This window comes from Gigantopelta aegis, chromosome 7, assembly GCF_016097555.1.
Source record: "Gigantopelta aegis isolate Gae_Host chromosome 7, Gae_host_genome, whole genome shotgun sequence".
NCBI classification, from domain to species: Eukaryota; Metazoa; Mollusca; class Gastropoda; order Neomphalida; family Peltospiridae; genus Gigantopelta; species Gigantopelta aegis.
The window spans coordinates 4,362,679-4,380,623 of NC_054705.1; the positions used below are offsets into that span (position 1 = coordinate 4,362,679).

General features: G+C 38.8%; 2 protein-coding genes across 2 annotated transcripts in view; one reads left to right on the plus strand and one right to left on the minus strand.

Moving 5' to 3' along the window:
• Positions 1 to 215: 215 nt before the first annotated feature.
• Positions 216 to 11,045, minus strand: LOC121377664 (orexin receptor type 1-like). Its single transcript, XM_041505735.1, has 2 exons — positions 10,867 to 11,045; positions 216 to 2,038 (listed from the first exon to the last, which is right to left on the minus strand). Exon 2 carries the CDS (start codon positions 1,661 to 1,663, stop codon positions 521 to 523), a length of 1,143 nt encoding a protein of 380 aa, XP_041361669.1. The 5' UTR covers positions 1,664 to 2,038; positions 10,867 to 11,045; the 3' UTR covers positions 216 to 520.
• LOC121377661 (D(2) dopamine receptor-like) overlaps positions 5,857 to 17,945 on the plus strand; it is a 119,777-nt gene continuing 107,688 nt past the window's right edge. Inside the window, exon 1 of the mRNA XM_041505732.1 lies at positions 5,857 to 6,668. The gene's annotated coding sequence lies outside the window, so the exon portion shown is untranslated. The remainder of the gene's footprint in view (positions 6,669 to 17,945) is intronic.

Genomic DNA, 17,945 nt, shown 5'->3' on the forward strand with positions numbered 1-17,945 from the left:
TCTAAAAAAAACCTGTCAGAATGACCATATGTTTGACGTCCAATAGCCGATGATAAGATAAAAATCAATGTGCTCTAGTGGCGTCGTTAAATAAAACAAACTTTACTCTCTTGTTTATCCAGCAACACAACAAGAAATGTAGAAACATCTTTATTTCTCACTTTCGAAATGCTCACTCGTGGTGCTCACGTCAAAGAATCACAGAATCCACAAACCTTTGTCAACATAATTTATGAATATGAAACAACACAATTCATGACTGTATTGGTCAGCATAATTCGTGAATATACACAATGTATAATATCATAATTCATGAACCTACATCAGCATAGTTCATGAATATTAACAACATATAATGCATGGATCTGTATCAGCATAACTGATGACACAGCATTATTTACAACACAATTCATAAACCAGTATCAGCATAATTCATGAACGTATAATGGCATAATTCATGAGCTCGTAACAACTTATTTTATGAACCTGCAAGAGTAGTACGCAACATTCGGTTTATTATTCACTGTGACGAGGTCTGTTGCAAACTGGAAGATTGGAATTTAGCACAACACATCATCCTCTTAAAGAGAACGATACTCTCCTGACGAAACCGCACGTTCAATACTCCATATATGATAGGGTTTGCTGCACTATTTACAAAGTACGAGCGGATGAATACATTGAACGCCACCATCGCCGCGCCCTTTAGATCGTAGTCAAAATTCTTGAAGACCGACCTCGCACCGACAAGCGAGAGAAACGGCAAAAAGCTCAGCACGAAAACTAGAGTGACGACGAATCCTATCACAGTCGTCTTGTCCTTCATTCGGCGACGCCTTAGAGTTGTCTCCCGTTTGGTTGAATCTTTAGAAAGTTGAGGCTGGACGTCGTCGATGTCGGAGAGTCTAGCGTTGCTCGTTGAGCATTCTAATGACGACATCGAGGTGTGTTTCTTTCCAGAAATTGATTTCCCGATGTCGGAAGTTCTGGCCATATAACGTTTATGTTTCTTAGCCGAAACACAGATGAGTCCGTAGAGAACTATCAGTGCGACAGTGAAGGCTATGAATCCAACGGCCAACACCGCGTGGTACACGAGAGGGTAGAGAGTGTCTATCATACTGTCGCTCGTAGAACAGTCCTTTCCCAGAACTCCAACCACTTCCGTTTGCACTGTTCGAATTCCGTAAATGACGAGCGCGGGCCAGCTGAAGGCCAGTCCAGCGCACACAGCGACACCTACCGACAGTTTGGCTTGTCTGAGTTTCATCTGAGTTTCCAGAGGTCGACACACTTTCAGGTACCTGTCGATCGCTATGGCTAGCAGGGTCACAATGGAGGATAGACAACAGAGGGCGTTGATGAAGCGTAGCAACTTGCAGGCTACCTCCGAGTGAAAGGTGTAATAATATCTCATGTCGGCTATCTCGACGGGCATGGCCAACAGGGAGCTGAGCAGGTCAAACACCGCCAGACTCGTGATCAGGAAGTTCTGGGTCCCTCTCTTCATCTTCTTGATGAAGACGAAACAGACGAGAACGTTTCCCAGAACTCCAAACAGCATCATGAAGCCAACGTAAGCCATGGCCGGGATAAGAGTCTGGGCGATCCCTTCGTTGATTTCATACAAGTCTGTAGAATTGTTTGGTGGTGGGCTCGTCATGGTGGATGATTGGTCTAGGTAGCTGAGGTTTATGACGTCAGGGATGATTGTTTAACTAAGGTTTATGACGTCACGGAGTAATGTACTGTTAACTGAGATTGATGGCATCATGAATGATTATGTAACTGAGGTTTATGACGTCACGGATGATTGCGTGTTTTATGACGTCATGAATGATTGTCTGTGTAAACGAGGTTTATGACATCATGGACACGACTTCAAATGACATACTAGTATGTTATCCAAATGGAATGTGTTTTGCTGATTGAACTGCCATGTTTGTCGGTCTTTAGTTATAGAGACTTCCAAAACATATTATTCCTGGAAATGGCCGATATTTAAGAGATAACGCCATATTATTATTGTCATCTAATTCTGAAAAAGAAAAGAAAAGTAATAACTCAATGAGTACAAACATTAATATGAAATATAAACCCGAACGACAAAACCGTAACACATGATCTGGGCCGTATCTTTGCACAATACAGAGTCGAATTGGAATAATTTATTACCATTTAATTACCAATAGAAATATTTCTAAGAAAAAATATGTAATGACTCACGTTGCCCAATAAGCTGCAATTAAAAATGCATTTATTCTACACAGTGGCATTGCTGACCAAGCTGCTGTTTGATAACAAAGTTTGGTACAAGTGTTAGAAAATCAATAAGCGATAGATATTTTAATAACTACACGATTACATGTGAAAAGTTCAACAGTTACAAAATATGCCTCTGTTGGTAAAAAAAATAAAAACAAATGACACTTGAAATTATAAATAAATAATTTTAGCCCCCCCCCCCCCCACACACACATTCACACTCAAGCACACACCTAAACAAACTTACAAGCTGACCCCACCAAACCCACTAAAGGAAAAACAACCCCACAAAGGACCCCCCTTCCCAGAAAACCCCAAACCCAACAACAACAATGAAATAAAAACACCAAAAAACCCCAACCCCGACATCAACAAAAAAACCTAACAAAGAAAAACAACAACACAAAGAACCTAAAACAACACAACACAACAAGAAAACAACAAACAAAATAAAGGGGAAAAAATAAAATAAAATAAAATAAAACAAAACAAAAACACACCTGACATGAAAACCCAACACAACAACAACGACAACAACAACATCATCAACAATAAGATGCCCAGTCCTGGACAACCATTAATATTAGACTATAGATCAAACTAAGTATCCAACGCTACGTGCCACAAGGGTCCTCGTTAAAAGGTATTACGATGCGCAATAGGGGAATATGTCTGGTTAACATTACTAATATCAAACAGAAACAACTACATCATATTAACTGCACTAATGGACTCGAACATTTCCGCTAAGGACAGAATACACTTGAATACATCCTCGAGTGAGAAAGCAGGGCGCTGACGGAACAATAATTATATAGTGTTAGTGCACATTATTTCCTGGTAACCAATCATTCGTACTCATTCATAATATTTAATTAATTAAACAGATATAAAGAGATGCTATCCGGTTCGTCGGACCCTATACCCGCCGCTGAAATCCACCAATGAAATATTGCCTCTTTCTTTCTATTAGTTCCAACACTGAATTAATTACTTCATTGTAATTATTTTCGTGTTTATATCCAATTATGGTTCAAGCACGCTGTCCTAGTTACACGCCTGAGCTATCTGGACTGTCTGTCCAGGACAAAGGATTAGGAAGTGGTTAGTTGTTTATCAGAGAGAAGTCGGCGTAGTGGCCTTACATCTACCCATTGGGTCGTTAAAACTCGCTGAGAGAGAGAGAGAGAGAGAGAGAGAGAGAGAGAGAGAGAGAGAGAGAGAGAGAGAGAGAGAGAGAGAGAGAGAGAGAGAGAGAGAGAGAGAGAGAGAGAGAGAGAGACAAACACACACACACACACACAAAAACACACACACACACACACACACACACACACAGAGACAGACAGAGAGAGATGGTAGGGAAGGACACCTATGCCACGACATAAACTACCCATACCGAAACAGCAACAAAACTAGATATGACATTACATACCACGACGTTTGATGTAACAATCAGAGTCCATAGAGATAGAGGTTATTACCAGATTTTTTTTCGGTATCGTTAATATCATATATTAGGAATAAAAATTGTATTATGCGAGCCTCTGGCGAGCACAATATATTATTTTTATTCCTAATATATGATATTGACGATACCGAAAAACACGAGGGTAATAATCTCTTTATCATATAATCTCAAGCTTAATACAACGTGTTTTTGTAAACTGTACACGTAACCTTAATTCCAGTCCGCCATTACTAGATATTCAAATGACGTAAGAATAAGTGGTGCGGTGTCTTTTTGAATGGAAATGACGTCAAACTCGAATTACATCATTTTGGATGTCCTTACATCACAATGTAATAATTCCAATCTCTAAAAATGCCTTTGTTATAAACCCTTGGATAGGTCAAATTCGTATCACGTGATGATAAAAAATGGCATTCATAGCACCATGAATCTCAGTTTAGCGCTATTTTTGGCTTAAAGCCGGAACTACTTTATGAATTATGTCAACAAAGGAATCCCCGAGGAATTTCCTTGAGATTCTATTTTTAGACATCAAACAGTAATCGTCTGCTGTCAAACTTCCAAGTGTCAGCGTTAGACATCGTAACATGTCAGATGTTCCTATACAATGTTTTGGAGATTTTAATTTAAACACGTTAAATCTCACGAAAACTTGTGTCGCACACACGCCAAAACCATCCTGTGTTGTCGCCACTTCCACAATTACAAGGCCAGTAAACACAGAAACTCGCGACACACCTGTTTCATCCATTTCCGGAAACATTGAAACCACTTTCTCCATGTCAAATCTATTAACACATGAAATTTTCACGCACTCAAAATTAAATATTAAATATTCATACACCAACCGCTTCACATATAAATTATACCATACAAAATAGGTCGCTTCAGACATTTTTATTACAGGTTAAAAGTTATTGAAATTACTTACGTTATATGTTTATAGTGAATTCAAAATGTTTCTAGTTGGTATTGACATTTAATGCAAAAAATTAATATAAATTGTATTAATGATTGTAACATTGTCATTCTCTTATTCGGCTATTGACGGAAAAAGCCGAACCACCATAGGGATTCCGCTAATGTTGAGTATGAATTTCGTGTTAATAAAATAGTAAATAGTTGGAAAATAGAATTCACTTTTTATTTCCAAGAGCTTTACATTAATAACATGGTTATGTGTTTGGTTAGTATGTGTGCCGTGACCTTGATTAATTTGCAAAGTTATCAAATTCTCAAAGTATGTGATCTGAAAAATATCACATACTTTGATTGCACTGAAAATGTCAGATATTATATGATAAAATGGTGGACCCTACAACCCAACACACACCAGACCATACCTGAGTTACATTGTGCACCTGACAGAACACACACACACGATTATACAGCGAGTTAATACAGCGCAACCACACGACGTTGGTAAATATATCACAGTACCAGGCCATAACAACATATTTCACGAAATCAAAGACACACCAACGAATATACTTATATATCAAACAATTAAAATTGATTCGAAACACCACATTTGTATTACACTGCATTTTTATATTATACTGTATTTTTTGTATTTTTTTTATTATACTGTATTTTTATATTATACTGTATCTTTATATTAAACTGCTTTTTTATATTGTACTCAGGGTTCGCATCTTGGTACCGGCTCCAACCCAGAGCAAGTTCTTAATGGCTCATTGGGTAAGGCCACTACGCCCTCTTCTCTCTCACTAATCACTAACAACTAACCCACTGTCCTGAACAGACAGCCCAGATAGCTGAGGTGTGTGGGTAGGTGTAAGGCCACTACACCCTCTTCTCTCTCACTAATCACTAACAACTAACCCACTGTCCTGAACAGACAGCCCATATAGCTGAGGTGTGTGGGTAGGTGTAAGGCCACTACACCCTCTTCTCTCTCACTAATCACTAACAACTAACCCACTGTCCTGAACAGACAGCCCAGATAGCTGAGGTGTGTGGGTAGGTGTAAGGCCACTACATCCTCTTCTCTCTCACTAATCACTAACCAACTAACAACTAGCCCACTGTCCTGAACAGACAGCCCAGATAGCTGAGGTGTGTGTCCAGGACAGCGTGCTTGAACCTTAATTCGATATAAGCACAAACATAAGTTGAAACGAAATGTATTGTACTCTGTGTCTATGTTATAATGCACATTATACAGTACCTGTCTACAGAATACATTTCCTGAGATCAAACAGGTGAGAAAAACAAAATAGAAAACATTAACAATTGCGACACCGTTCAATGTAAGGAGCGCCTCCATACAGTCAGATGTTATCTTATCACGAGATGTCACTGGTACACACTTGGGCCATAAGGCGATGTCTATACGATCACGGTTTCTACAGATTAGTGAAACAGAACCTCTAGTGATAACAGTGTTAACATGATATCTGTCACACAGACGTTTACCACTCTCCAATGGAACACACAAAGAAGCGACATGAAAAATGGAACACATAGTGAGGGACAGAAAGAAAAGGTACTTGTAACAAGATCTTTTAGAGAAGATTAGTGGATTACGAGTCAGATGATACAGCTCATAAGACTAACGGATGGTACGCTGATGATTACGAGTCAGATGATACAGCTCATAAGACTAACGGATGGTACGCGGATGATTACGAGTCAGATGATACAGCTCATAAGACTAACGGATGGTACGCGGATGATTACGAGTCAGATGATACAGCTCATAAGACTAACGGATGGTACGCGGATGATTACGAGTCAGATGATACAGCTCATAAGACTAACGGATGGTACGCGGATGATTACGAGTCAGATGATACAGCTCATAAGACTAACGGATGGTACGCTGATAAACCGAATCAACGAATCAATATTTGTTTTGACGACAGATTCACGATTTGAGCAAGATGCATGATGGACAATCAGTAAGGTAGGTAGTGGTTGTCATAAGTTGTTTTGGTTTTTTTAAATAATTTTTTTTTTTTTTTTTCATTGTCGTAATCATTGAATTCAGTGATTGTATTAAAATTAACTAAAACAGAAGCTTAACACGTTTAAAACATGAACTAGGCCATTAGCCGTTAAGACAAAAAAATTGTGCCTGAACTTCAATGAACACCTAGTAACGCAAACTACCACTACAGCTTGAGCACTGCATATTCACTGTTGGCTGTCACGTTTCGCCTCCTTTTTTTCCATGGAACGCATAAGTGTACGAGACAGGGGGCGGCGCACAGTTGCCCCTCCCCTTTCCTAATGCTGGAGCAAAACGTCAAATTCGGACAAAAATTATAGAGATATTCGGGCAAAATGTGCTAACCTGATACCTTTTGACCATGTATTTCCATAATTCTATCCTCAAAATAAGTTGTAATCAATTTAAAATGCGCAATGATTCGTTTGCAAAAATGAAGTCGGGCATTTTCGTTTAATTGGAGCAAAAGCCAACCTGCCCCCCCACCCCCAAAAAAAAAAAAAAAAAAAAAAAAAAAAAAAAAAAAATGGGAGCTTGTATGCCTACGATAGAACGTATTAAATTGACAAGGACGGATTCAGGATTGTGTAAAGGGGTGTCAAAGAGCAATTTGAATTTGTCGAAAGAAAGAAATGTTTTATTTAACAACGCACTCAACACATTTTATTTACGGTTATATGGCGTCAGACATATGGTTAAGGACCACACAGATTTTGAGAGGAAACCCGCTGTCGCCACTATATGGGCTACTCTTACGATTAGCAGCAAGGGATATTTTATTTGCGCTTCCCACAAGCAGGATAGCACAAACCATGGCCTTTGTTGAACCAGTTATGGATCACTGGTCGGTGCTAGTGGTTTAAACCTACCCATTGAGCCTTACGGAGCACTCACTCAGGGTTTGGAGTCGGTATCTGGATTAAAAATCCCATGCCTCGACTGGGATCCGAACCCAGTACCTACCAGCCTGTAGACCGATGGCCTACCACGACGCCACCGAGGCCGGTCTTGAATTTGTCGAATGCAAGTAATCCGAGCTCCCAAAATAAAGATGCCCCGAGACGGTAGATGAGGTGGGTGGGTGGTGTTCACTACTAGGCGTATGTTTCTCAAGCACTGGGTAGTGGGGAGGGGGGGGGGGGGGGCGCTCCTGTTTCTGAAGTGGACATGACAAATATCAGCAACAACAACAAAAAAACTACCCAAATTTTCTGGTGAATTAATTAACAGCAAAGCTGGATGACATGTTCTCAATGCTTAAACATTATTACAAATACACCCGAGTTTGCAGGTCAAACACGAAGTTCCTATAGAGGGTATGGAAGTTTGTCTGACCCCCCCTCCCCACCCTCCCAAATCTCGAAATCTCCGCCCCGTTAGAATATCGACTTCCAGTTTAAACAATATTTATTTTATTTATCATCCTGTATGCGGCCAAACGGAGAAAGCCTATATAAAACCTCTACAAATACAGATGAATTTTATACAGTCAAAAGACACATGTCGTAAATTAATATCTATAAATAAATATCTAATAGATAAACGGAACAGAAAGGAAATGAAAAAAAATGGAAGAGATAATGAGAGAATATATATATATATATATATATATATATATATATATATAGAGAGAGAGAGAGAGAGAGAGAGAGAGAGAGAGAGAGAGAGAGAGAGAGAGAGAGAGAGAGGGGAATGGAGAGGAAGAAAGAAAGAAAGAATACAGTGAGGATATTTACAGATGAGATATGATACCATTGCATGTCAAACATAAGCTTATGTTAATTCTACGCAAAACATTTCAATATAGTGTACTAATTTATCATGTATGATATTTCACCCCTGTATTTCCCCTGATGGAGAACTTACTGTGTTGTATAAATACGCTAAGACGTATTTCTGTTTTGTGATGCTCCACATAATTTCTCACTGTCTTCATACACGCTGAGTGAGTTTATACACGAATACGCCCTTCAGTTGTTGAATAAATCAACCATTTTATTTTTACGATACAACACGTTTAAGAATAGCGATCTTGGTGGGGGTGAGGGGGTGAGGGGTGTTAGAACACAAAAGAATCATGTATGTTACGGCACAAATGATAACAATTTAATACACTGAATTAATTATATACTCCTTATATATTATAATCAACTGTTTTATTACATCGCAGCACTACCTGTTACCAAACACTGGGAATATGATATACCTTTGTCGTGTAGCTTACCGCGCTGGTACTAGAACACACACTGTACATATTAATCAATACAGGTATTTATTCAAACACAAAGGGCCGAATTTACGAAGCCTGTTTTTCTTAAACACAGGTGTCTAAACACTGGAAATCAGACATGGTAGCAGCAAATAGACATTAGAAGGGAGGGCGGGCTGACTAAGTTCGAGGACGCATAACGCCCGAGTCTCGGGGGGGGGGGGGGGGGGGGGGGAGGGTTACTACCAACAATAAGATTTATTATCAATAATATTTTCGATTCAGAGACCCCGTCCTTCCCCCGCTCTACCCCCCCCCCCCCGCCCCCGCTCTGCTCGACCATACCTGTAATTGTATGTAGATACACACGTGTAAGACAGGAACAGGCTGTGTAATGTGTGTAGATACACGCGTGTAAGACAGGAACAGGCTGTGTAATGTGTGTAGATACACGCGTGTAAGACAGGAACAGGCTGTGTAGATGTATGTAGTTACACGCGTGTAAGACAGGAACAGGCTGTGTAATGTGTGTAGTTACATGCGTGTAAGACAGGAACAGGCTGTGTAATGTGTGTAGTTACACGCGTGTAAGACAGGGACAGGCTGTGTAATGTGTGTAGTTACACGCGTGTAAGACAGGAACAGGCTGTGTAATGTGTGTAGTTACACGCGTGTAAGACATAAACAGGCTTTGTAAATGTATATAGTTACACACGTGTAAGACATAAACAGGCTTTGTAAATGTCTGTAATTACACACGTGTAAGACAGGAACAGGCTGTGTAAATGTATGTAGTTACACGCGTGTAAGACAGGAACAGGCTGTGTAAATGTATGTAGTTACACGCGTGTAAGACATAAACAGGCTTTGTAAATGTATATAGTTACACACGTGTAAGACATAAACAGGCTTTGTAAATGTCTGTAGTTACACGCGTGTAAGACAGGAACAGGCTGTGTAAATGTATGTAGTTACACGCGTGTAAGACATAAACAGGCTGTGTAAATGTATATAGTTACACACGTGTAAGACATAAACAGGCTTTGTAAATGTACGTAGTTACACACGTGTAAGACAGGAACAGGCTGTGTAATGTGTGTAGTTACACACGTCGATGTTACAGGTAATACTGCTGTATACTTTACGCTAGTTGTGAGGGTCCCACTCATTGGAAGAACACTTTTACTCAGATCTACTGGCCAAAAGGTCGTGGTATGTACTGCCTAAGGCAAAAAAAAAAAAAAAAATCATAATATATCACTTCCTGGTTTCCGGCAACGAAGAAATAAGAAATGTTTTATTTACTCAACACATTTTGACAAAGGTCATATGGAGGTGGACATATGGTTTAGGACCACAGAGATTATTAGAGAAGAAACCCACCTGCTGCCAATCCATGGGCTACTCTTTGATTAGCAGCACCCCACAGACACGCCAATAAACACCACAGTCTTTATGACATTAGTTGTGGAACACTGGCTGGAACAAGAAGTAGTCCAATGGGTCCGCCGATGGGATCGATCCTAGACCGACCGCGCATCAAGTGAGCGCTTTATCACTGGGCTACGTTCCGCCCTTGTTTTCGGTAGGGGTAGCCTAATTTGTGGCAATGGGTTTGCTTTGGCTCTGTGACCCTGCCTGCCTGCCTGCCTGCCTGCCTGCCTGCCCTCCTGCCCTCCTGCCTGCCCTCCGTCTCTCCCCCCCCCCCCCTCTCTCTCTCTCTCTCTCTCTCTCTCTCTCTCTCTCTCTCTCTCTCTCTCTCTCTCTCTCTCTCTCTCTCTCTCTCTCATATCACGATAAGTCAGAATAACCATATGTTAGACACCAAACAGCCGCAATTTCAAATATCCTAGCTGTCGCCAAAATATTCCATTCCTGTCTATGTTATTACAATACAAAACATACCTGATCAAATGCAAATCGTGTAATTAACTTTGATCTCACCTGTAATATACTCCACACACAGTCACGACTAGACACTCCTGTGTATTTCTAGAAGTCTACTGTTTAGTAGGATTCGTTCAGTTTTATCTTCCCCCACACGACAGGTACCTGCAGAAGGTATTAATTAAACAGGTGAGTCAGAACGCAGGTAAGACACAAGGGGACGTCACACAACGCGTGGCTATGTATCTGTGAGAACATTTCCTGTAACGAGTCTGGGACACCGCGTCCTAGTTATTATACAGTTTGACGATCGTTTATGTGATCGCTAAGTAAATACAGTCGAACCTGCGAAAACCCGCAATCTAAAAGAAGATGGCACTTTTACTGTAATGGAACGCCTCTATTAATAGAGGGGCGTGACGTAGCCCAGTGATAAAGCGCTCACTTGATGCGCGGTCGGTCTAGGATCGATCCCATCGGCGGACCTATTGGACTACTTGTTATTCCAGCCAGTATTCCACAACTAATGTCATAAAGACCGTGGTGTGTATTGTCTATCGGTTTGGGATCGATCCCCGTCGATGGGCCCATTGGGCTATTTCTCGTTCCAGCCAATGCACAGTGACTGGTATAACAAAGGCCTTGGTATGTGATATCCTGCCTGTGGTATGGTTTCATATAAAAACAACCCCTTGCTGTTAATGGAAAAAAATAGCGTGTTTCGTCTCTAAGACTGTAATACCAGAATTACGAAATGTTTAATATTCATAGATTAGTAAATCAATGTGTTCCAGTTTAATATTCATAGATTAGTAAATCAATGTGTTCCAGTTTAATATTCATAGATTAGTAAATCAATGTCTTCCAGTTTAATAATCAATAGATTAGTAAATCAATGTGTTCCAGTTTAATATTCATATATTAGTAAATCAATGTCTTCCAGTTTAATAATCAATAGATTAGTAAATCAATGTCTTCCAGTTTAATATTCATAAATTAGTAAATCAATGTGTTCCAGTTTAATATTCATAGATTAGTAAATCAATGTCTTCCAGTTTAATATTCATAAATTAGTAAATCAATGTGTTCCAGTTTAATATTCATAGATTAGTAAATCAATGTCTTCCAGTTTAATAATCAATAGATTAGTAAATCAATGTCTTCCAGTTTAATATTCATAGATTAGTAAATCAATGTGTTCCAGTTTAATATTCATAGATTAGTCAATCAATGTGTTCCAGTTTAATAATCAATAGATTAGTAAATCAATGTGTTCCAGCAGTGTCGTTAAACACCAAAGAAACTTAACTTTTATTTATGAACAAAGCACTATAATGTTTGGTATATATCTGTGAAGTGGTTAACACGGTGGACTTGAGGCTAGAACATCCTAAGTTCGCATCTCGGTACCCACTCAGATAGCGCTTTAAAGGGACATACCCTAGTGTTTAAACACTACAGCATATTTTGTCACTATTAGAGCCGTTTATAATCTCTGGAATCAAACATTACTTATATTTTATTCTTTAGATTATCCATTTCCGTACAACCGATGTGTTTCTGGTCATCCTGGTGTTTCTAATACAAAAAAGGAGATATTTTAAAAAACGCACGTGCGTCCGAGAAGTAACAGGTATTAATTTGAGTTCTAGTCTATTTTTAAGAATTTTGTTCGGTTTCAACGTCAAAGACTCTTCTTTCACTCTGTTGTAATTTTATCCAAATGAGTTACAGGTTTGTAAATTAACTAAATTCAGTGTTCATTTTTACATCACAGACTCTTCTTTCACTCTGTTGTAACTTTATCCAAATGAGTTACAGGTTTGTAAATTAACTAAATTCAGTGTTCATTTTTACATCACAGACTCTTCTTGCACTCTGTTGTAACTTTATCCAAATGAGTTACAGGTTTGTAAATTAACTAAATTCAGTGTTCATTTTTACATCACAGACTCTTCTTGCACTCTGTTGTAACTTTATCCAAATGAGTTACAGGTTTGTAAATTAACTAAATTCAGTGTTCATTTTTACATCACAGACTCTTCTTGCACTCTGTTGTAACTTTATCCAAATGAGTTACAGGTTTGTAAATTAACTAAATTCAGTGTTCATTTTTACGTGTTGAAACTAGAGTCTGCACATTTAAGAGCTCACTGGGTAAGTGGGAGCCACTACACTACCCCCCCTCTCTTTCTCTGTCTCTGTCTCTCTCTCTCTCTCTCTCTCTCTCTCTCTCTCTCCCTCTCTCTCTCTCTCTCCTCTCTCTCTCTCTCTCTCTCTCTCTCTCTCTCTCTCTCTCTCTCTCTCTCCCGGACCGGACCGGACCGGAACTTTTAAATGGGGAATTCGCCTTTTATTTACTGACGTCATATATGATTTACAAATTACGTCAGATCGTATTTGAAACATTACACAAGGCTACCACAGAGTATGATTCTTAACATCAAGCAAATCAATGACAGGAGTTTTGATCATAGATTTGACAAAGTGTTGTTAGGACGTTAAATTATAACACTGTTTTTGTAAAACATAAAAGAAGGTGTGTAATATATACAGAACTTCACATACGTTATTTTACGAACGAACATACCTCTCGACCGCTACCTGGCCTCGTGGTATATATTCTTGCGCAAAATAAACGAGTGCAATAAACAGGAAGCGAAAACAACGTATGTGAAGTTCTGTATATGTACTATATTGTACTGTTTTGTACTACACTACAATGCACTACACTGGCAATGTTGCGGACTACACTGCATTGTACTATACTATATTATACTGTACTGTACTGCACCTTTCGGTATTATACTGTACTATACTATATTTTACATGTGTACTTAGAGTACTATATTACACTATACGATACCGTACTATTTTAGACCGTACAATACTGTACTGTACTGTACTGTACTGTACTGTGATACACTATACTGCACATTTCGGTACTATACTGTACTATACTATATTTTACATGTGTACGTTATTACACTATACGATACCGTACTATTTTAGACCGTACAATGCTGTACTGTACTGTGATATAATATAAGTGCACTTTACTGTACTATACTATATTACACTGTACTATACTGTGTTATACTATACTGTTCTATAATATACTGTAATATATTATAATATACTGTACCATATTATACTGTACTGTACTACACAATAAGGTACTGTCTTCTACTATTCTGTGCTGATCTATACTCTTGACCGTAGTATATTATACTACACTTTACTATACTGTACTATACTACACTTTACTATACTGTACTACACTACAGTGTACTATACTGTACTCACTATGTTGTACTGTAGCGTGTATACCAGTGCCCAGACTGACGCCAGAGATCGTGGACGAAGCGTAGTCTTGAATCGTATCTTTCGTATATGTACAATTAACAACTGTCCTGTCTATACGGGTTGTTATCTGACGGTGAACTGGCCAACTGTGAAGCCATTGCAGATATAATGGCAGCCGTTTGTCAACAGTGACACGCGGACAATGTGTCATTCCCGGACTACTATCTGAGAGAGGTAATCAGGGCGTAATCACTGTTGACATCTCCCGACAACATAGTACACAACTAGACAGAATACAGTTGACAATACGATTAATATATGGTGTATTTAGTGTGTGTGTGTGTGCGTGCGTGCGTGTGTGTGTGCATGTGTATGCGTGCCTGTGTGTGTTTGTGTGTTGTGTATATGTGTGTTTTTGTGTGTGTGTGTTGTGTGTGTATGTGTATGTGTGTGTGTTTATGTTTGTCAGTGCGTGCGTGTGTCCGAGTGTGTGTGTGTGTGTGTGTATACACACACTAGAGAGAGACACACACACACACACACACACAGAGAGAGAGAGAGAGAGAGAGAGAGAGAGAGAGAGAGAGAGAGAGGAGGAGAGAGAGAGAGAGAGACACACACACACAGACACACACCTATTTGTCGCTGATACATAACATAGTTCGTGTTTGTTATTTATCGGTCTTGGTACTGGTACTATTGCAGATTTTGGTACTGCGAGTATTGCTGGTTGTGTATGTGTGTGTATAATATACAATAGTTGTGTGTGTAGTTGTTCATTATCTGAGAACTGTGTGACTCGTAACGGCGAAGAGCACTGGGTTACTAAAATATTTCATTGCTTTTTTTCTTTCTTTTTTGTTCCGTAAATGGATGTCATAACAAACTTATTTTCCAACTCGGTACAGCGAGAGTGACGTACATTTTACTGCTGTAGCGTTCGGCTGTTTTTTCACTATCTGAAGCTTGGAAATGCGCACACACTGAAATGCAAATGCGCACTCACTGGAATGTGCACTCACGGTGTTGCTATTGGAAAAAACTTATATATAAATGAAGAGTGTGAAGAACGCGAATTGAATTTTTTTTTTATATAAAAATTAATTTTATGGTCGTCAATAGCAATATTTCCATTTTAAAGTTTGTTTTGTTTAACGACACCACTAGAGCACATTGTTTTATTAATCAATCATAGGCTATTGGATAGGTGTCAAATATTTGGAAATTCTTACATATATCAGTGGGTATCTTTCATATGCGCCGTCCCACAGACAGAATAGCACATACCTTTGTTATACGTGTGCACTGTCTGGAACGAGAAATAGCTCAATGGGCCACCGACGGAGATCGATTTGTGATCGACCGCGCATCAGGCGAGCGCTTTCACCACTGGGCTACATCCCGCCCATATTTCCATATAACGAACGACGCCTGGTTTTTATTAATTAGTAGCCGCGCCCGCGATGCGTAAAAAAAACAATGACACACATGGAAAACGGCCCCTAACAGTACCTTAACTAGACCTAAACTTGGAAATCTGTGTAATACGAAACATTACCGGGGCGACGTTATAACCAGCAACCTATGATCTGGACACACATGTCAAATAGCCAAGGCGTGTGCCTAAGGCAGCGTGCTTGAACCTTAAATGGATATAGGCACGAAACTAGGTGGTGCCTAGAATGAATACACCTGAACCTTACTTGGCTATGTAAAACTGATTTGGTATTGGTATCTAGGCCTATATTTATGACCCATATGGTTAACAATATCTTGGTACATATCAAAGTGATACGTCCCGTTTGGCGTTATGCCAAGTGAAACGTAACACTTTTACATCATCGATTACAACCTTACTGGAACGCGAACCAAACGAGTTGGGTGATAGAAATTAACATCGATTGTGGGTAATAAGGTAATAAATAAGGTATTAAACTCGCTACCATTTCGTAACATGTTTATGTCCCTATTGAAATAATTTTCATTGTCACTCGCTAAACTTCGTGACAATTTACGAAATGGAGGCTGGTTTAATATCCCTTTAAACAGAACGAAGGAAGGAATGTTTTATTCAAAGACGCATTCATCACATTTGGATTATATCAAATTAGATGACAATGGGAAACAATTTTTCGTTTCATTCATTTAGAATATTTTTCAAATATTATACCTAAAATATGCACTCACTGCACCACCTAGTAAGTGAGAAATTTCCCAAATTAAACAAAAACTTTGGGTTGCGCGATAATTGTGGGACTGCTTACCTTCGTACCATGCTTAATATGCAGCGCCCAGTTATTGCAAAATTAAAAACAATTTTTTTGAAAATTATCTTGAAATAAAAATGGAGCAACAACAAAATACCGACTCGCAATGATAGCGGCCACTGCCTTATGGTTAAAAAGGGAAGATAGTTAAATACTGCCAAACAACGTATTCGCCCATTTTGTAAAAAAAAAAAAAAAAAAAAAAAAAAAAAAACAACAACAAAAATCCCCCACCCCAACAACAAAAAACAAACAAACAAACAAACAACCATATAATATTGATTTCGTAGACGATAAGAAGCATTATTTCGGAATGTCCATTATATTCTGATTACAGGAATGGGCTTTATAAAGTAATTTCTTCAGTTGCAGTGAACTTCAATGTCTGCTGATCATAAATGTATTTTTTTTATTAACCGCTAAAGGCTTAATAGATAATCATGTGGCAAAATATCGCTACAATAGTCTCGAGGTTAGAAATAAAATATATAAAAGGCATAATCATATCCAATACTGTAACGATGTATTAATTCATTACTCAGAAATAACCAGGTAGAATGAGGAGTGTCGCATAAAATATATATATTTATAAAAACATAAAATTATAATAATTATAATAATTGCAATTATTAGTAGTATAAATATTTTAATATTCGTTAAGTGTTCTATTCATGGTCTTTGTTTGTTATGTTGTAAAATGTTTTAAAAGAAATTCAAAACCAATGTTTTGTACTGTATAACACATTTTTCTGACAAATAAAAATATTATTATTGTTATTATGGCGTCGGATATATGGTTAAGCACCACACACATAACACGAGGGGAAACCCGCTGCCACCTAAATTAGAAGTACTTACATTTTAGTAGTTAGAATATTCATTTACGACGCCCGAAGTCGTTCTGCTAATCCAGGTTTTTGTAATACCCCAAAATTCATTTCTAAAAACGCACGTTCGTCTGAGAAGTAACGGTTATCGAGACAAGCTCTAGTCTATTTTAGGACGGTATTTTCCGGTTTAACCAACACAGACTTTAGTTTCTCTCTGTAATAATCTTATCCAAACGTGTTGCAGGTTTGTAGATTAACTAAACGTAGTGTTCGCTTCCATGGGTTGAAACTAGAGTCTGCGTCTTTAAGGTATACCGGCCTCGGTGGCGTCGTGGTTAGGTCATCGGTCTACAGGCTGGTAGGTACTGGGTTCGGATCCCAGTCGAGACATGGGATTTTTAATCCAGATACCGACTCCAAACCCTGAGTGAGTGCTCCGCAAAACTCAATGAGTAGGTGTAAACCACTTGCACCGACCAGTGATCCATAACTGGTTCAACAAAGACCATGGTTTGTGCTATCCTGCCTGTGGAAAGTGTAAATAAAAGATCCTTTGCTGGTAATCGAAAAGAGTAGCCCATGAAGTGGCGACAGCGAGTTTCCTCTCAACATCTGTGTGGTCCTGAACCATATATCTGACGCCATATAACCGTAAATAAAATGTGTTGAGTGCGTCGTTAAATGAAACATTTCTTTCTTTCTGTGTTTCCTTTAAGGTATCGTAACGAACACT